The following is a 20923-nucleotide window of genomic DNA, read 5'->3' as shown; positions in this document are numbered from 1 at the left end:
CAGCTGCCCGTGGCAAAGAATTCCGCAGGTTCATCATTCTCTGGTTAAAGAAATTCCTCCTCATCTCAGTTCTAAAAGGACACTCCTTTATTCTGAGGCCATATCCTCTGGTCTTAGACTCTCCCATCACAGGAAATATCCTCTCCCCATCCAAGCCATGAATTCCATCATCCAAATCATTGATATATAACATAAAAAGAATTGGCCCCAACACAGACCTCCGTGGAACAGCACTAGTCACCAGTAGCCAGTCAAAAAAGGCTCCCTTCATTCCCACTCTTTGCCTCCTGCCAATCAGCCACTGCTTTGTCCATGCTAGTATCTTTCCTGTAAAACCATGGGCTTGTAGTTTGTTCAGCAGCCTCATGTGTGACACCCGGTCAAAGGCCTTCTGAAAATCCAAGTACACAACATCAACCAATTCTCCTTTGTCTATCCTGCTTGTTATTTCTTCAAAGAATTCCACCAGATGTGTCAGGCAAGATTTTCCCTTGAGGAAACCGTGCTGACTTTGGCCTATCTTTATCATGTGCATATCAGGTCAACTAGGAAGCAATATCCATGGTTGACCCCAACCAGTGGTGGGCCTCAACTTTATTCTACCTTCAAGCACTGTGTAATGACCTTATCTGTATGAATAGTTTGCAACACAAGCTTTTCACTGTATCTCAGCACGTGACAATAATACATTGATTCCAATTCCAATTCTAATACATTACCAGAGACCACAGCAGTGAACTTCAGCTGCAGCTGCAAGTATTGGTAAGATAATTCAATTTCCATTCACTGTCATATAAAGTGGTTATTGTATCTCTCTGTTCAAACAATGCTGCTGTTCCTCAGTGGTTATTGGCACTTGTGTACGTCTGGACTGCAAGAACCCTGCATCTTCCCTCTTCACCATCTCCTCCCCCTAAAACCTGCGTCACAGGGCTGCAGGAGTCTGTGCACTTCCTCCGTGTTTCCTGCTCCACACCCTAATAGGTGAGGAAGCCTTTCACATACATATTGGATTTGGTGCTTCCAGTGGGCTTCCTCTGCAGCTGTGAAACTGGATACAAGCCACTCCATATGCCACGGCCATTTGGCTCTCTCAGTTATCAGCCATTTTAACATACCTCTCCATTCCCACGCCAATGTCCATCCTCTGCTTCCTGGCCGCCTCCTACTGCCAATCTGAGGCTAAATGCGAACTAGAGCAACAGCTTGTTATATTCTGTCCAGGTAGCCTCTAACCTAGCAACATGAATATTGAAATCGCCAGCTTCTGGTAACTGCACCTCCTCTGTCTTTTTCCTTTTCTCTCTCTCCTCCTGAGCCAACTGACCAGCCCTCAAAATGGTGTCTCTTTCCACCCTCTCCATCTGTGCATCACCTACACTCCCACTCTGCTCTCGCCATCTCCCTTCCTTTGTTCCATTTCCATCTTCTTTCTCCTGCCAGATGCCATTGTCTTCACCCCTTTCTGCTTCCTCTTATCACTCCTCAGCTTCTGACCTCATTGTTATGCTCCCTTCCTCCATCTGCCTATCAGCCACCCCTCCCTCAACTGGAGCAACCTATTGTCTGCCTGTTTTTGCTCCACCCTTTCCCTCCAACATTTTGTACCGGCTAACTCTGAATCTGAATCAGGTTTATTACCACTGATGTAGATTGTGAAATTTGTTGTTTTGTGGCAGCATTACAGTGCAATAAGTAAAATATACTATGTACTGGTGTTGGCGCATGGCCAAGTGGTTAAAGCATCGGTCTACTGATTTGAAGGTCGCTAGTTCGAGCCTTGGCTGAGGCAGTGTGTGTGTCCTTGAGCAAGGCACTTAACCACACATTACTCTGCGACGACACCGGTACCAAGCTGTATGGGTCCTAATGCCGATGGCGTGGAGAGGGGAGTCTAGCAGCATGGGAAACTGCTGTTCTTCCATACAACCTTGCCCAGACCTGCGCCCTGGAAACCTTCCAAGGCACAAATCCATGGTCTCACAAGACAAACGAATGCCTATATATATACTATGTACTGTATGTAATGTGTGTCTGTGTCTATAATATATCTAAAGGGTTGAACTGAGTGTATATTTGTGATCTTCTGCTGCTGTAGCTCATTCACTTCAAGTCTCGACCTTTTGAGCATTCAGAGATGCTCTTCTGCGCACCACTGTTTTAACGTGTGGTTATTTGAGTTCCTGCCACTTTTCTGTCAGCTTGAACCAATCTAGGCCTTCTCCTTTGACTTCTCTCATTAACAAGGCTTTCTCACTCACAGAGATGCCGCTCACTGGATGTTTTTTTTTTTGTTTTTCACATCGTTATCTGTAAGCTCTAGAGTTTGTTGTGAGGGAAAATCCCAGGAGATCAGCAGTTTCTGAGATACTCAAACCACCCTGTCTGGCATCAATAATCATTCTGCGGTCTTCCCCATTCTGGTGTTTGCTGCGAACTGAATCTCTTGATGCCTGAGTTACTGCCACATGATTGGCTGATAAGATACTTGCATTAACGAGCAGGTGTGCATGTGTACCTAATAAAGTGGCCACTGGGTGAGTGTGTGTGAGTGTGAGTGTGAGTGTGTGTGTGTGTGTGTGTGTGTGTGTGTGTGTGTGTGTGTGTGTGTGAGAGAGAGAGTGTGAAAGTGTGTGTGTGTGTGAGTGTGAGTGAGTGTGTGTGTGTGTGTATATATAAAATAAGTAATGCAGAAAAGGGTGAAAAAATAGTGAATTAGTCTTTGTGGATTCAGGGACCGTTCAGAAATCTGATGACAGAGGAGGAGAAGCTGTTTCTAAAACGTTGAGTGTGTGTCTTCAGGCTTTTTCTCCTCTTTATCTTTCAGTCAAGATGAAGGGTTTTAACTCAAGACATCTTCTGTCCATTTCCCTCCATAGACGCTGCCTGACCCACTGAGTTCCTTGGGCTTTTAGTGTGCTGCTGCAGGTTCCAGCACCTGCTGTCTCTTGCATCTCCCTGAAGTAGGAATAAATGTGGGAGGCATTCAAATGAACAGGCAACACCAAGTAGGAGATGTTTGTGTTGGAGTCAGGCCCCAAAGGTTAATTCCATTTCGCAGCCTTCATACTGTATTGGGGGAAAGTGAAGAGGGTTAGTGGTTGTTCTGGCCTCTGAAATGTTTGCACAACTCGTGCTCCTTCTGCTGCTCCATCGTGAACATAAAGATGAATGATGAACAGAAAATTCCACCTGACAGGATAAGTAAGTCACCAGGGGAGGTTACAATATGGATTTGACTGATAATTGAACTGGATCATCTGGAGAGTGTTGCCCAGGTTTTCTGCATTTTGGATATAGACTTGGACTATAGACTTTTCTCAGTCCTATGATTTTTGATAGTCTGTGTTTTTTGCCCAATCTTTCTCATTTTTTTGTGTGTGGGAGGAGGAGGATTTGGCGATGATGTGCCTATTCCATTTTGCTTGTTTTTTGTGCAGGAGGAGGGATTTGGGGGGGGGGGGTCAATGTGCCTGTTCCATTTTTGTTTGTTTATTTGTGTGGGAGGAGGGATTTGGGGGTTGATGTGCCTGTTCCGTTGTTGTTTGCTGCTTTGTGCGAAGAGGGGGGATTTGGGAATCGATGTGGGATTTGGGGGTTGATGTGCCTGTTCCGTTTTTCTTTGCTGCTTTGTGTGAGGAGGGGGGATTTGGGGGTCGATGTGACTGTTCAGTTTTTGTGCAGGAGGAGGGATTTGGGGCTCGATGTGCCTGTTCCGTTTTTGTTTGCTGTTTTGTGCGGTGAGGGGGGATTTGCGGAGGATTGACGATCATGCTGCCTTTCTTTTCTTTCTTGGTTTCATGGCCACCCGGAGAAGAAGTATTTCCAGAGTTGTATACTTTGATAACAAATAGGCCTTTAAACCTTTACTTTAGATTTTTAGCAGAGAAAACCTTTTCACCTTCTCAGCCTCATCAATTTATCTAACTTCACTGTAATCTATCCATTCTGTTCCCTTTTAGCCTCTTCCAAAGTGAATGAGTTCCATACTCTAAACTTTCTTTGGCAAAATTTAGCTATTAACCCAATGTCATTCAATACAGTAAGCAAGAAATAAGTACATTTGATGTTCCGCCTTGGTCTTAAATGCTAAATCGATTGTCTTGTGTCAGGTATTCACAACCGTTTTCCGAAAAAAAATGTATTCTTAGCTCAGGAGCAGCATGTGGGAATAACAGTTAGTGTTCCAGGTTTGATCCCGGTGTTGTATGCTGTTAATGTGGAGTTTGCACGTTCTCCTGGTGGCTGTGTGAGCTTCCCCTTGGTGCTTCAGTTTCTCCCACTTTCCGAAGATGTTCTGGTAGGTTAGTTAGCTGCTGGAAAGGTGGATGGTCGGAGTATCAGAATGGAACTGCTGGGCACGTGAAAGAGAGCAGGTTACCGGAAAATAAGTGAGGTTTCGTTCTGAGAGCTACAGTAGACCCAATGGGCTGAATAGCCTCATTGTAAGTTACAAGAAATTAACGCTACTGAAAAGTGGTACTGCTAATATTTCTCAGAGTAAGTTGATGACTGCCTGCTCTATAAAGCTAAGTGCATTTTGTAGGGTGTATTCTGCTATAGGTAACCTGAGCAATTCGAGTTTCATTGCTACAATCAAAGATATCTTCATGTTGGAAACAAATGTATCTAGTACATTCTGAGATTAATTTTCAGTCATTGATTCCATCTCTTGGAATCACTGCAAATGGCATGTTTTCTTCAAATAAACATCGCTATTATTGAGTACCATTGTGAGAAATCCTGTCAGTTTCCTATTGACACTTGTTTGTTATATCACTGTTAGAGCCTAAGTTTACTATTGCCCTGGAAAGTTAAAGAATTTTTGTTTGCTCATAAGCTTTTCATTTCAACTAGAGAAAAATGTGGGCTGATCAGTCTACCTGTTTGGAAGTCAGGAAGATGTAAATTATGTAATCTAGGCTCCCGTGCAAACCCTCTCGTTCAGTGAGCGAACAAAAGCTACAAGCAGCTGAACCACACCTAAAGTTTCAGGAAGTTTAGCGATAAGAAAATCTCTTTGAGCTGGAAGGAAATCCCACCAGAACACATAAAGAGAAATGATGTTTTATTACGCTTCTTTCACCGAGGGTTCTCTCTGAGCTGAAGTGAAAGGGGCCTGTACAAATGGAGTTCAGAGTTACTTGAAGGTAGGATTTTAAGCTCATGCGTCTGGAATGCACCTGGGGCATTTTATCAAATGGATTTTGTGCATAGTAAGTACAGGCAGTGCAGTATACTGACACTGTGTGTTTTGCTTCATTTAAACAGCCTTGGCTCATGTACAAAGTAAGATTTCTCTTTCAAGTTTGTATAGATAACGAGAGTTGGTGTTTTCCTTCTGAATGAACCTCAGGACCATGTTTTGAAGTATCGAAAATGTGTTGTATTGCTGAGTGTTTTGTGCTTGGGAAGATTAGGTGTGCTGTCCGTTCAAAAAGTTTTCACTAATGTTTTTCTTGTAATTACAAAAGGTGAGGAATGATAGACTTCTTTCCTGTGATGAGTCCTGTGGGTCTGTATTGATTGCTGTCAAATTTTATGAATCCTCTTTTTTAAAATGGTATTCCTAGAAGTATGTTTGTTTTTTGACGCTCAGGGCAGGCAGGGGAGATTTGTTGTTGAAGTGCTGGGCTCAGTCAGACTCGTCCAGTTTATTGCCTCGTTCACAATTACAGTACGGTACAACACATTGAAAAACTTACTTGCAGCTACGTTGCACTGAGGCATGTCATTTGACGTCCCTGACAGCACCGTCAACAAAGAATAATCAGGTCATCAGTTGCCATTTATAGTTCAACGCCTGGGTGCAGTTGAAATAATTCTTTCACCATTTCGTAAGCTACCAGAAGCTTTGAAATGTTGTTCACAAAGTCTGGTGGAATTTAAATATCTCAAGGTGTGGTTTTTGTATTTAATAAAGCACATTCATGAGATGGAGTCATAGTTCAAGGGAGCAGCTACCTAAAACAAGTTTATTTCCATACAGGGTGTGATGAGCTAAATTACTAAAGCTGAGGGTACTTTTTAATTTGTAGACAAATTGTAGGAGAATGCCTATCTGGCTAAATTTAAATTATTTACCACTAATCAAAGTTTTCTAATGAGTCTATTTCCAGCAACAGTAGGGAAGCTAAACAATGTGCATCATCTGCAACTTATTGCTTTGGGTCACTCAGTGGAGTTCTAAGATTTGGACCCCTATAGCTCATCTTACATTACAGACTTGTATTAATGGACATACTAGTTGTTGACCACAGATGTATATGGTTCCCAGCTTTTTCATGCCCTTCCTTTGCTGTTTAGTATTTCTGATCCTGTACCCTCACTATGAACAGCAACTCACAAGAGCCCTTGATAAGCTTGTTAAATGTGGTGTAAGGCACCTTTTATTCTGTACTCAGTTTTCAGAATGTGGGCCCTGCTGGGAAAGCCAGCAGTTATTGCCTACCCACAATCACCCTTCAAAAGACAGTGTTGATCTATCTTCTTGAATCCTACAGTCCCACAGGTGAAAGGACACCCAGTGTGCTTTTGGGTGAGGAGTTCCAGGTTTAGCACCGGCAACCGTGATGGAGAAAGAAAGAACAGATTAGTTTTATTTGTCACAGGTGCATCGAAACATACAGAGAAATGCATCATTTGTGTCAAATCAAATCAGTGAGGTTTGTGTTGGGCAGCCCGCAAGTATCATCATGCTCCTGGCGCCAGCATAGCATGCCCTCTATGCACAAACCTTTGCTGTACATCTTTGTGGGAGGAAACCAGAGCACCCAGAGGAAACCCACATGGTCACGAGGAGAACCTGTAAACTCCTTACAGACAGCAGCGGGAATTGAACCCTGATTGGTGATCACCAGCATTGTAATAGCAAGTTTTAATTGAAGATTATTCTGCAGACCACTATAATAATGGGTTTGAAAGGGGCGGCAAGGTAACGCAGTGGCTAGCACAACACTTTATAGTACAGGTGACATGGGTTCAATTCCCGCTGCTGCCTATAAGGAGTTTGTACGTTCTCCCCGTGACTGTGTGGGTTTCCTCCGAGTGCTCCGGTTTCCTCCGACAGCTCAAAGACATACCAGTTGGTAGGTTAATTAGTCATTGTGAATTGCTCGGAGATTAGGTTAAGAGTTAAATCGAGGGATTACTGAGCGGTGTGGCTCGAAGGGTCAGAGGGACCTATTCTGTATTATATCCCAACAAACAAATAAATAAATAAATAAATGTGACTGTAAGGTTTATTCTCAGGCAAATAAACAGCTAGGTATCTCATAAGTAGGCACAGTGACCTACATGGATTGATGGGAATATGTGGAGCAGGTTAGGCAGGGCCAGGAAACCCCTATGTCAGTCCAGTGCCAGCATCAACACAAAGAGTGTGATGAGCAGAAGTAGCCAGACATCCGAATACTGTGCTACTTAAACCCCCAGTATTAGTCTGGCTCTCTGGATCAATTTTCTGTGTTCCAATGGGCATACATTTCAGAATTTGCTCATCTAGCCACCAGCTTCCCATTTCTTGTTTCCGGACATTTTAATTTGTTACTATCATGTAAAGGTAGTGGAACTTGCTGTGTCGATGAGCATTCAGGAACACCCTCCCACCTGCTAGAGCACTGACCTTTTCATGATATTCATCTCAATAAGTTGGGCATGACTTTATCATGTTAGTTATGTGGGTAGCACTAGTCTGAATAAAAGAACTGACTTTCTATAACACCAGAGCTGATGTGATGAGTTCTTACAGTACACAGTATATGGCTGATGAAACATCAGCAAAAATACATTGTGCACTGAATGATATGTAGTGCTTTCAGATCTATAATTATGCATTATTATCTTCCTTTTCTCAGAAATGGTATATGTGATATGCATGTGGTCAGGGAAAATTAGATGACAGACTTCTCCAGTCTTTCTGTTAAAGTAGTGGTGCGGGCAAAGATTTTGGTTAGCTTTTGCATCCAATCACCATTTCTCTTGTACCCAATCCCAAAATGATTAATCAGCTAGTTCATTGGACCTTGCTGAATGTGAATTGGACATTGGGTTCGCCACCATTTCTGCAGAAGTTCAGGAACAAACATATTGATTTTAAAGGTTGGTTGAAGTCTTGGAGAAGTGCTTCTGGGCTGTGGTAATTGAAGAAGTTTTCTCCGAAGACCATAAACTCGTGGTGGAGTGGCTTGTGAGTTTCTGAGATCCGGAGAGTGATGCTATCTGGAGTTTAGCCATCTGGCGCTTAAATCCTGGTAGGATCACCCGTGGCGGTAAGGTCAAGGAAGAGGTTCCAGAAAAAGAGAGATCCAACCAAGATCTCAGTGGTGGAGCAGGCGGAAGATGATGGCATATCACAATGGCAGTGAAGGTGGTGGAAGGCCGCAGCAGTGAAGGGTCCTCAGTTGTCTCGCATTCCACACCACTGGACCATGACCCAAATCTGTCAGGGACCATGTGGTGGCTGCCCGTGCATCAGCTTCCCCATGTTAAACAAAGTCATGCGCAGTCATTCTCCATTAGGGAAATCCATCGTAACATTCCGGATTAAGTCACGTAGTGATGAGCAAGTGGCAAAGCAGGCAGGATTGTGAGATCTCACTAGAATATGTGGATCTCAAATTAGCCTGAGGACCCACCAGTAGACAACCTCTTAGAGGAACATCATACTGACTTGAATGATCGCACTGTTATAAATCGGAGGAGTGATTGAATGTACAGATGAATGAACACCCAAGGTTATTGGGCAACATACTAGAGGTCTTTGTGGAAGATGTGGTGAGAAGAAGAAATATTCTGCAACCACACTGGGGCCACAAGCCTCCATATGTAAACTAAGGAGACATTGGGAGGAAGTACAGATAACCATTAGCACCAGAACTGAGGTCCAAGGTAAGTGCAGGAGAAAATTTGACAACCTGACCAGTTATGAGTGAATTCATCATTAAATGGCACATTCTAACTATTGTTTCATCCACTTGCTAAATTTCCATCTATCAACAATCCCTCTTAATCAGTACAATTCTTACAATTCAAGCAACGTACAGCTTTCAAAGACTGGTAGCTGTTTATAATGAAAGCTGCATTAATTCGGCATATTGCAGATTATTGACTGGCAGTTTCCTCTCTCTCAAATGGACATGGCCCATGATAGTACGAGCTGGGAGAAGGCAGCTAGATTTACCCTCTTATCATAGAGAGAGTGCTAGCTTAAAATATTCCATATATGTTACACTAAATTGAATTCTTTGAGGCCCAAACTGGAAATGGTCTTTATTTCTTATAAGCAAAAGTGTGAAATGACAGAGATTGAAAGCATTAATGCCCATCAGGCATGAAATTGTTCAGTAAAATGTACATTCGTTTGAAGTTCCTTTCTTTTAGAAAAGATGTCAACCCACTTTTAAATCCAATTAGTTCCCTGATAAAGGAATTCAAGGCAAATACATTGAAGACTATTTGTGCCAGTATCCCATGGTGTATCTCCAGGGTCCAATGCTGTTTTTTTTGTCATGAGAGAGTGTATGGCATAGTGACAATTGAAAAACAAGTTTTGTATGAAATTTCACTGCGGAACAGTGATTTCGCTGTCACTGAAATTTTACCAGAACCTGCTGAGTGATTTTAGATGTTTGAAGAGTCATTAAATGTTCTTATTTCTTGTCTTGCAATCAACTAAAGCATTGTGTATTTTCATCAGGCATTAGCTGGGGGTTACAAAAGGGCGGTGAAGATAGTTACAGATTGCAAGTCCATTGCAGAACCAGGAGTTCTATAAAAACCAGTTCCACTACTAAAGTTTCAGACCACTTATCCTTAGTAGTTTGAATGATAAATTGTTGTGTAAGTTTAAAGCTTTAAATAGAAACTGTGTTGAAGATAAACAAAACAGGAAATGCTGGAAATGTCAACAGGTCAGGCAACATTCATAGAGAGAGAAGTGGAGTTAATGTAATAGACCAGGACCTTCCTTCTCATTTTCTGTTTTTTATTTCCGGCATCTGTGACTTGCTTTTATTGTTGCCTGGATAGAATTGCATGCCTGATTTCAAACAAGAAAAAAAAAACAGACTGCTGGAGGAAGCAGCATCTGTGGAGAGAGGGGAGAGGAAGTATTGATGTTTTTAGTCGAGATCTTGCACCAGGACCAAGACTGGAGAGGGAAGATAACTAGTATTAAAGGGTGGGAGGCCTGATTTCAAGGTCTGAATCAGAATCAGATATATTAATACTGACTTATATAATGTGAAATATGCTGTTTTGCATCAGCATTACAGTGGTAAGACATAAGATTACTTTAAACTACAAAAACAAATAAAATAGTACAATAAAAACAGAATAAAGAGATTGTGTTCATAAATTTATGGACCATTCAGAAATCTGGTAGCACCAAGGAAGAAGAAGCTCCTAAAATGTTGAGTGTGGGTCTTTAGGCTTCTGTACCTCCTCCCTAATGGAGAGGGCATGTCCCAGATGGTGAGGGTCTGTAGTGATGGATATTGCCTTTTTGAAGCACAACTTCTTGAAAATGTCCTCGATGGTGGATAGGGTTGGGTCCCTGGTGGAGCGGAGTCTACAACCGATTGCAGCCTCTTTCAATCCTGTACGTTGGAGCCTCCATACCAGGCTGTGATTTAATCAGTCAGAATGCTCTTTCACGATACACCTCCAGACATTTGTGAGAGGTTTTGGTAACGCTCCAAATCTCCTCAAACTTCTAACAATGTAGAGATGCCAGCGTGCTTTCTTCATGCTTGCATCAATATGTGTGGCCCAGGACAGATCTGCTGTCTCATCAGTGACGATTGGTGTGTTTTCTCCTGGACAGGAGGGTCTATGGGTGAGTACAAGATTCCCCGATGGTATGTTGCCTCCCGGCTGCCAAGGTCTGGGGTATCTCGGATCGAGTCCTCAGCATTCTTAAGTGGGAGGGAGAAGGCATGGTCAATGTAGGTACCAATGACATGGGTAGGACGAGTGATGTGGTTTTGCATAGGGAGTTCAGGGAGTTAAGTGCTGAGTTAAAGGACAGGGCATCCAGGGTTATGACCTCAGGATTGCTACCCATACCACGTGCTAGTGAGGCTAGAACTAGGATTTAATTTAATACGTGGCTAAGGAGTTGGTGTAGGAGGGAGGGCATAAGATTTTTGGATCGTTGGGCTCTCTTCCAGGGAAGATGGGACCTGTACAGAAGGGACAGTTTGCACCTGAACTGGAGGGGGACTAATATCCTAGTGGGAAGGTTGGTTAATGCTGCACAGTGGGGTTTAAACTAGAGTTGCAGGAGGATGGGAACCGGAGTGCCAGAAAGTTAGTGGAGAGGTTGTGGAGGGAGATGGTAAGACCTCAGACAAAGTTATGAATCAAAAGGTTGAGCATGATGTGACTAGTGTCCTGAGCAGCGTATATTTCAATGCAAGAAGTATCGTAGGAAAGATGGATAATAGAGCTGAAGATGAGGGTTGCTGGTTTACAAACAGAGGCAATGTGTAGTGAGGAGAGGCTGATGACAGGGCAGAATTGCAATCAACAGGTTGAGCTGCAACGTAAAAGGTGGACAAAATGAAAAGGGTGAATACTGGACTGAAGGTGTTGTATCTGAATGCTTCAGCTTACGGAATAAGGTAGCTGAACTTGTAGCACAGTTGCAGATTGGCAGGTATGTTGTTGTAGGCATCACTGAATCATGGCTGAAAGATTATAGCTGGAAGCTTAAAATCCTAGGATACACAATGTATCAAAAGGACAGGCAGGAAGGCAGAGGGGTTGGCGTTGCTCTGTTGGTAAAAAATTAAATCATTAGAAAGAGGTAACATAAGGTCGAAAGGTGTTGAATTATCATGGATAGAGCTAAGGAGCTGCAAGGGTAAAAAGACCCTGATGAGAGTTGTATACAGACCCCCAAACAGTAGTAAGGTTGTGACCTACATATTACAACAGGAGAAAAAAAATGCATACCAAAAGGGCAATGTTATAATAGTCATGGGGGATTTCAATATGCAGGTAGATTGGGGAAATCAGGATGGTGCTAGATTCCCGAAGGGGGAATTTCTAGACTGCCTACGAGATTACTTTAAAGATCTTCTCGTGGTTGAGCCCACTAGAGGATCAGCTATTCTAGACTGGGTGTTATGCGTTGAACCATAATTGATTAGAAAGCTTAAGGTAAAAGATCCCTCTGGGGAAAGTGATCATAATATGATCAAATCGCACTGAAATTTGAGGAGAAGCTAAATTCAAATGTTTCAGTATTACAGTGAAGTAAAAGGAATTACAGAGGCATGAGAGAGCGGTTGGCCAGAATTGATTGGAAAAGAGCACTGGAAGGGATAACAGCAGAGCAACAATGGCTGGAATTTCTGGAAGCAATTCAGAGGCACAGGATAAATACATCCCAAAGAGGAAGAAGTATTCTAAAGGAAAGATGACACATTCATGGCTAACAAGGGAAGTCAAAGCCAACATAAAAGTCAAAGAAAGGGCATATAATAGATCAAAAATTAGTGGGAAGTTAGATGATTGGGAAGCTTTTAAAAACCAACAGAAGGCAACTAAAAAAGTCATTAAGGAGGTAAAGATGGAATACGAAAGTAAGCTAGCCAATAAAGAGGATACCAAAAGTTTCTTCAGATACATAAAGTGTAAAAAAGAAGTGAAAGTAGATATTGGACTGCTGAAAAACGACACCGCACAGGTAGTAATGGGGGACAACAAAATGGCAGACAAACTGAATGAGTATTTTGGATCAGTCTTCATTGTGGAAGACACTAGCAGTATGGTGAAGTTCCAGATGTCAGGGGCCATGAACTTGTGTAAAGTTACCATAACTAGAGAAAAGGTTCTTGGGAAACTGTAAAGTCTGCAGGCAGGTAAATCACCTGGACCAGAAGGTGTACACCCCTGGGTTCTGAAGGAGGTTGCTGAAGAGATTGTGAAGCATTCGTAATGATCTTTCAAGAATCATTAGACTCTGGAAAGGTTCTGGAGGACTGGAAAATTGCAACTGTCACTCCATTCTTCAAGAAGGGAGAGTGGCAGAAGAAGAGAAACTATAAGTCAGTTAGTCTAACCTCAGTGGTTGGGAAGATCTCGGAGTTGATTAATAAAGATGAATTTTCCAGGCACTTGGAGGCACTTGATAAAATAGGCCGTGGTCAGCATGATTTCCTCAAGAAAATCTTGTCTGAAAAATCTGTTGGAATTCTTTGAAGAAATAACAAGCAGGATAGACAAAGGAGAATCATAAGACCATAAGATATAGGAAAAGAAGTAAGGCATTCAGCCCAACGAGTCTGCTCTGCCATTCAATCATGGGCTGATCCAATTCTTCCAGTCATCCCCACTCCCCTGCCTTCACCCCATACACTTTGATGCCCTGGCTGATCAAGAACCTATCTATCTTTGCCTTAAATACACCCAATGACTTGGCCTCCACAGCCGTTCATGGCAACAAAGTCCACAGATTTACCACCCCTCTGACTAAAGTAATTTCTCTGCATCTCTGTTCTAAATGGATGTCCTTCAATCCTGAAGTCATGCCCTCTTGTCCAGGACTCCCCTACCATGGGAAATAACTTTGCCATATCTAATCTGTTCAGGCCTTTTAACATTCAGAATGTTTCTATAAGATCCCCCTTCATTCTCCTGATCTCCAGGGAATACAGCCCAAGAGCTGCCAGACATTCCTCATATGGTAACCCTTTCATTCCTGGAATCATTTTTGTGAATCTTCTCTGAACCTTCTCCAATGTCAGTATATCCTTTCTAAAATAAGGAGTCCAAAACTGCACGCAATACTCCAAGTGTGGTCTTATGAGTGCCTTGTAGAGTTTCAACATCACATCCCTGCTCTATTATTCTATTTCTCTAGAAATGAATGCCAACATTGCATTCGCCTTCTTTACCACCAATTCAGCCTGGAATCGGTTGATGTTGTGTGCTTGGATTTTCAGAAGGCTGTTGACAAGGTACCACACATGAGGCTGCTTAACAAGGTGTTATAGGAAAGATTCTAGCATGGATAAAGCAGTGGCCGATTGGCAGGAGGCAAAGTGGGAATAAAGGCTACCAGTTAATACCAGTTCCACAGGGGCCTATGTTGGGTCCAGTTCTTTTTACATTATATGTCAATGAATTGGATGATGGAATTGATGGCTTTGTTGAAAAGTTTGCAGTTGATATAAAGGTAGGTGGAGGGGCAGGTAGTTTTGAGGAAGTAGAGACGCTACAGAGGCCGTAGAAAGATTAGGAGAATGGGCAAAGAAATGGCAGATGGAAAACAGCGTCAAAGTGTATGGTCACGCACTTTGATAGAAGAAATGAAAAGGTTAACTATTTTCTAAATGGAGAGAAAATACAAAAAATTGAAGTACAAACAGATTTGGAAGTCCTTGTGCAGGATTCTCTAAAGGTTAATTTGCAAGTTGAGTCTGTGGTGAGGAAGGCAAATGCAATGTTAGCATTCATTTCTACAGGACTAGAATATAAAAGCAAGGATGTATTGTTGAAACTTTATAAAGCACTAGTGAGGCCTCAGTTGGAGTATTATGAGCAGGTTTGGGCCCCTTAACTTAGAAAGGATGTGCTGAAACTGGAGATGGTTCAAAGGAGGTTCATGAAATTGATTCCAGGATTGAATGGCTTATCATATGAAGAGTGTTTCATGGCTCTGGGCCTGTATTCACTAGAATTCAGAAGAATGAGGGGTGACCTCATGGAAACCTATCAAATGGTGAAAGGCCTTCATAGAGTGGAGGTGGAAAGGATCTTTCCTTTGGTGGGAGAGTCTAAGACCTGAGGACACCACCTTAGAATAGAAGGACGTCCTTTTAGAACTGAGATGAGTAGTTTCTTTAGTTAGAGTGGTGAATCTGTGGGATTCTTTGCCACAGGCAGCTGTGGAGGCCATCTTTATGGATATTTAAGGCAGAGGATGAGAGATTCTTGATTGGTCAGGGCATGAGGGATACAGGGAAAAGGCAGGACCTTGGGGCTGAGAGGAAAATTAGATCGGCTGTGATGAAATGGTGAGCAGACTCGATGGGCCAAATGGCCTATTTCTGCTCCTCTGTCTTATATACTTTATGAAGTCACAGTCAGTTCCTTGGTCTTGTTGATGTTGAGTGTGCGGTTGTTGTTGCGAAACCACTCAACAGCTAATCTAACTCACTCCTGTCTGCCTCCGCATCATCCTCTGAGATTGTATGACAACAATGGTGTCATTGGTGAATGTATTGATGGCATTTTATATGCTTCTTAACCACATAGTATTGAGCACAGAGAGAGTAGATTAGTCAGCTAAGCACACATCTTTGAGGTGGTTGTCAATGAGGAGATATTACTGATCTGCACTGACAATGTTTCAACCAGTTGTCAATAAATTTCGTTGGCATTGGTTCAATCATTTATTTGGCAGAAAAGATTTAAATTTCAATCTATTTGATTTGAAGTTTCTGAACCCACACTTAATTTTGATTAATTCTTTGGGATTTTGTGTTGAATATTGGACAACATGGATGTGATGTACAGGAAAATGGATGATTGAGTAACAGCAGACCTCCAGCTGCCAGATAGTCTTGTATGATAGTATAATAGAGAAAGGGTTTCATCTTCTTCTGAAGCCGTAGTGAAATAAAAGGAATACTTGTGGTTTTTAAACATCTTAAGCATTCTTTTAAGATGAGAAATTCCATTGTTCACCGTCTTGTTCTGGAATTGGGCTTAACTCCAAAAATATGATCTCTAAACAGCATTATTTCAAAGTTACAATCATATAGTTTTATAGTTTCATATTAGAATCATAGCTAACATTAATAGCTATTTGAGTTCATTCCGCTTTCCAGTTCTTGTCTAGCAATTGTGCACATTTTGGAATTTTGAGTTCATAACAGGAATTTGTAAATGTGATGGGCATTCCAGATTTAATCTCTTTTCATGCAGTGAGCTCCAAATCATCACAAACATTGGGTTGAATTCTTTTTCCTCAGTAAAACCTGCCTCTATCAAACTACCTCCATTCAGCAAATGGCTTAAGTATATGTTTCTTAGTTGATGAAATCTCTGCAAAAATAGAAATAAGGCTTCTGTCAAGGCTTCTCCTAATTTTATACATGTCAATAAAATGTCCTCTGAATTCCTTTTGTTCCAAAGAACGCAATCTAGTCTAGCCAATTTCTCCTTAAACTCAACTTTCAAAACTGGTTAAATTTTCATTAGTCTTCTTGAACCCTCTCAAGTCCTATCACATCTTTCCTGCAGAGGGTGATCGCACCTGTACACAGCAATCCAGCTGTGGTTTAACCATTGTTTTGTGTACACCCAACATGTATTGGTATTGGTTTGTGCCTCAAGTATCCTCTGATACCAAAGTACAACTTCTGGCCTTCTCATGTGGCTTAGCTACTAAGCCCGGCGGAACTGACAACATCCAACATTTATTGGTATTGGTTTATTACTGTCACCATGTACCGAGCTTCAGTGAAAAGCTTGTCTTGTATCCTATTCATACAAATCAAATCGTGACATAGTGTACTGAGGTAGAACAATGGAAAATGCAGAATAAAGTGTAAAAGTGCAGTGCAGGTAAGCAATAAAATGCACGACCATAGCATGGTAGTTTATGAGGTCAAGAGTCAATCTCAATGTAGACGAGGTCCATCCAAGAGTCTGAGGACACTGGAATAGAATCTGTACCTGAGCCCAATGGTATGTGCTTTCGTGCTTTTGTTTCTGTTCGATGGGAGAAGGGAGAGGACAGAATATCTGGTGGGTGGGGTGTTTGATTATGTGGGCTACTTACTGAGGCAGCGAGAGGTATAGTCACAGTCACAGAGAGGAGGCTGGTTTCCATGATGTGCTGAGTTGTGTCACTAACTCTTTACAGGCTCTTTGGTTTACAGACAGAGCAGTTGCCATACCACACTATTATGTATCCAGAAGGAATGCATTGGTAAAAGGTGTAGAAGTCGACAGGAACAGGCTAAATTTCTTTGGCCTACTCGTCTTACATGCTATAGCCCATTAACACTGTTACCTCAAATGCCACCTTAACTACCCTATCTGCTGCATGCTGACTTCATGGAGTTGTGGATGTACTGTACACTTCGTTCTTCTGGAGATCTTCATATTGTACCATTAATTGTGATGGAAATAAAAGAAATAATGAAGAAAGAAGTAAGTTGAATTGGTGTCAAATCAACTACAGAAAAAAAAATTGAAAGGAAAAGGTAGATTAGGCTGAGAAGGAGTGAGGAGAACCAGGAGAGTTTAACTTTTTGTAATTTAATTTCCTTTAAATCTCTAGCAACAATTTGTTACCAGCAGGAATGAAACTTGATAATTTCAATTACTTTTTAATGGGGAGGGGGAGAGGTGTGTGTGCAGTGGTGCAGGTGAGTTGCATGACATTGTAGAGACCTAAATCTCTTTATTAAGAAGCTGCCTGCACTACTAAGTACTGCCTTCATCATGTGCAAAGAGTCTTAACGAAGGGTCTCGGCCCGAAACGTTGACTGTACTCTTTGCCATAGATATTGCCTGGTCCACTGAGTTTTGTGTGTGTTGCAAAGTCACAAAGTGGTTGAGTTGAGCTGATCTTTGTGTGAGACTAATGTTGGAGGGATGCCGCTTGTGAATAACACTTTGTCTTAATGAGTTGTTGGACTGCTTAATCATTACAGTGGCCCGATAAGCTGGGTGCCAATTTGGTAAGACCAATTAGACCAATACATCCAAGCTACTGGCAAATCATAAATATGACAGGTAGATGCTTGATACATTTGGCTTCTGGGTTAGAATGAGCATGTATAAAACAGTGACTCTAATGGCTGCAAATCTTTTTAATGTACATGTAACAGGAAGACAGGACAGCTTACTGAAGAATGTTGACTCCTTCTCTTGTTAAATTTACACTGATCTGCAAGTTATAGGAATTGCTGGTATGGACAGCATTTATTATCAATGGATACTTCCTCTAGAAAATGGTGATTCAGCCTCTTGAACTGTTATAATCCTTTGGCTGACGGTTCTGCCATAATGTAGCTAGTATGGGGTTCCAGGATTTAGAATGAGTGACATAGAATGGAGCTTTATTTCCATATCAGGATGGTGTCTGAATTGGAAGGGAAGCTGCAGGTGTCTGTGGATTCCTATGTGCCCATTGCCCTTTCATTTAAGGTTGGTGGGGGGGTGGGATTTAAGGTTGGGTATATCATAAAGACATGTTCAGAACATAGAACAGTACAGCACAGGAACAGGCCCTGCAGCCCACAATGTTGTGCCGAGCCAAATAAATTAGAAATCAGATGGCCAACTAAACTAATCCCTTGTGCCTACACATATCTGTCCATATCCTTCCATTTTTCTCACATTCTATCTAAATATCTCTTAAAAGTCTCAGTTTATCTGCCTCTACCACCACCCCAGGTAGTGCATTCCAGGCACCCACCACTCTCTGTGTAAAAAAAAAACTTGCCTCTCACATCTACTTTTAGATGAACCCTTCTCATCTTAAATGCATACCCTTTGATATTAGACATTTCAACCCTGGGAGAGAGACACTGTCTATCTATGTCTCTCATAATCTTATAAAGCTCTATTAGATCTCCCCACAGCCTCTGCCACTCTCAAGAAAACAACGCAAGTTTGTGCAACCTCTTGTTATAGCACTTGGCTCTAATCCAGGCAGCATCCAGGTAAACCTCTTCTGCACCCTCTCTACAGACTCAGCATCCTTCCTACAATCGGGCAACCAGAACTGTATGTAATACTCCAGATGCGGCCTAACTAAGGTTTTATAAAGTTGCCAACTTTTGAACTCAGTTATCTCAAATAATAAAGACAAGCATACCATATGCCTTCTTAACCACCCTATCAAACTCTGTAGTCATTTCAGGGAGCTAAGACTTGGACCCCAAGATCCCTCTGCTCATCAACACTATTGAGGGTCTTGCTCTTAACAGCATATTGTCTGTTTACATTTGACTTACCAGGCTGCAACGCTGGGTTAAACTTCATTTGCCATTTCTCTGCCCATATCAGCAATTGATCTATATCCCACTGTACGCTTTACCAGCATTCTACACTAACCACAGCACCACCAATCTTCATATCATCTGCAAACTTACTAAATCATCAGGTCATTTATATACATTACAAACAGCGGAGGTCCCAGTACAGATCCCTTCAGAACATCACTAATCACAAACCTCCAGTTGGAATAAGTCCCTTCAACCACTACCTTCTGCCTTCTACAGGCAGACCAGTTGAATCAGAATGGCCAATTCACCATTGATCCCATGCATTTTAATCTTCTGGATGAGCCTCCCATGAGGGATCTTGTCAAACAGCTTACTAAAATCCATGTAGAGGAGATCCACTGCTCTACCTTCATCAGTCACCCTCATCACCTCATCAAGTAACTCAATCAAGTTAGCTTGACACACACAAAGTCATGGCCTTAATTAGGTCATGGTTTTTCAAATGCTCAGAAATCCTATCCCTTAGAATTCTTACCGGTAACTACCCTACCAATGGCATGAGATTCGCTCATCTATATAAGACCATAAGACATAGGAGCAGAATTTGGCTGTTCAGCCCATCAAGTCTGCTCCTGATCCCAGATCCCACTCAACCACTTACACCTGCCTTCTCACCATATTCTTTTATGCCCTGACTGATTAAGAAACAATCAACTTCCACCTTAAATGTACCCACGGACTTGGCTCCACTGCAGTCTGTGGCAGAGCATTCCATAGATTGGACTGATCTAATCTTTTTCATCTATCAGATAGGAGGGGAAAATATGATAATGACAAGCTCCCTTAGATAACTTGATGCAGGAAACATTTCCCAAGCTGAAAATGACCAATGACAGCAAGAAAATAACCTCTCACCAGTCAACACTGTTAGTTATCATTGGCTATTGAGAAATGAGGGTGGTCTTCAGGCAGTGACCAAGAATGTTGATTTTAAAGGTTATATAAAATCACTTACTTAATATATAGCAGTTGCTCATCCTAACTTGAACTGCAGCTACTCCCATATGAATTTTCTAGGACTGAATCATGATTTTACTGAATGCAAATTACCTGGAATCCATGCAGATGGTGCAAAAGCAGCTCTACTTGCATTTCATGCTCGTTGCTTGATGGCTAATCAAAAGTGCATCGTTTCTTCCCAACTGCTAATGAAGCTGGTTTTGTCTCTGTGATGTAGTAAGTTACTGGAGAAACTGTGCTTTGGGATATCATTCCAGTAAAGTTGTGACTAGTCAACCGAAGGAACCGGAGCAATAAATTGCTTATTGATTGCAGCAATACTGAACTCCCCTGAATCTCTTTCTAATTATGTAATAGCACTGAACATGTTACTGAATTATTATTCAGGGAAATTGGAAGGTGGGCTGTAGGGAATGGTAGAATCTTAAGAAAAACTCAGAAATTAATATTTTGTAAACATACAAAACATTTTCCTGAAGTTTTCATTGGTCCTTAGTGGTTAATGCTGAGATTATAGAAACTTTTTTTAGTATTGATGTTGCTTCCTCCCTCCACGAAGTTAATTTTTAGTCTCTCATGCACCTTCTCATCATTTCTCACACAACAGATCTGTGCTTCGAGAAAGTCAAGCATGGTGTAGATGCTGGAAATCTGAAATAGAGAAATAGAAACAGAAAATGTTGGAAGAATCAGAATCAGGTTTATTGTCACTGGCATGTGATGTGAAATTTGTTAATTTAGCAGCAGTAGTTCAATGCAATGCATAATCTAGCAGAGAGAAAAAAATAACAATAATAATAAATGAAATAAAGCATAATAAATAAACAAGTAAATCAAATACATGTATTGAATAGATTATCAAAAAATGTGCAAAAGAAATACTGTATATTAAAAAAGTGAGGTAGTGTCCAAACAAAGTCTATTTA

At 41.6% G+C, this 20923-nt stretch overlaps 1 protein-coding gene across 7 annotated transcripts in view; it reads left to right on the top strand.

The window, feature by feature from the left end:
- LOC134345523 (synaptotagmin-16-like) overlaps nucleotides 1-20923 on the top strand; it is a 188694-nt gene that overhangs the window by 81011 nt on the left and 86760 nt on the right. For 2 of the 7 annotated variants that reach the window (XM_063046348.1, XM_063046331.1), the window contains exon 1: nucleotides 4993-5216. The exons of 1 other annotated variant lie outside the window; for it this stretch is intronic. In XM_063046348.1, the coding sequence (XP_062902418.1) occupies nucleotides 5201-5216 (16 nt within the window). In that variant the 5' untranslated portion in view covers nucleotides 4993-5200. Of the gene's footprint in view, nucleotides 1-4984; nucleotides 5217-20923 lie in introns of those variants that run through there. 4 more of the 7 variants (XM_063046358.1, XM_063046305.1, XM_063046313.1 and 1 more) reach the window with 4 other exon arrangements.

This window comes from Mobula hypostoma, chromosome 1 (assembly GCF_963921235.1).
Source record: "Mobula hypostoma chromosome 1, sMobHyp1.1, whole genome shotgun sequence".
Classification (NCBI taxonomy): Eukaryota; Metazoa; Chordata; class Chondrichthyes; order Myliobatiformes; family Myliobatidae; genus Mobula; species Mobula hypostoma.
The sequence above is the reverse complement of the archived record's forward strand: the minus strand, read 5'-3'. Positions and strand labels throughout refer to the sequence as shown.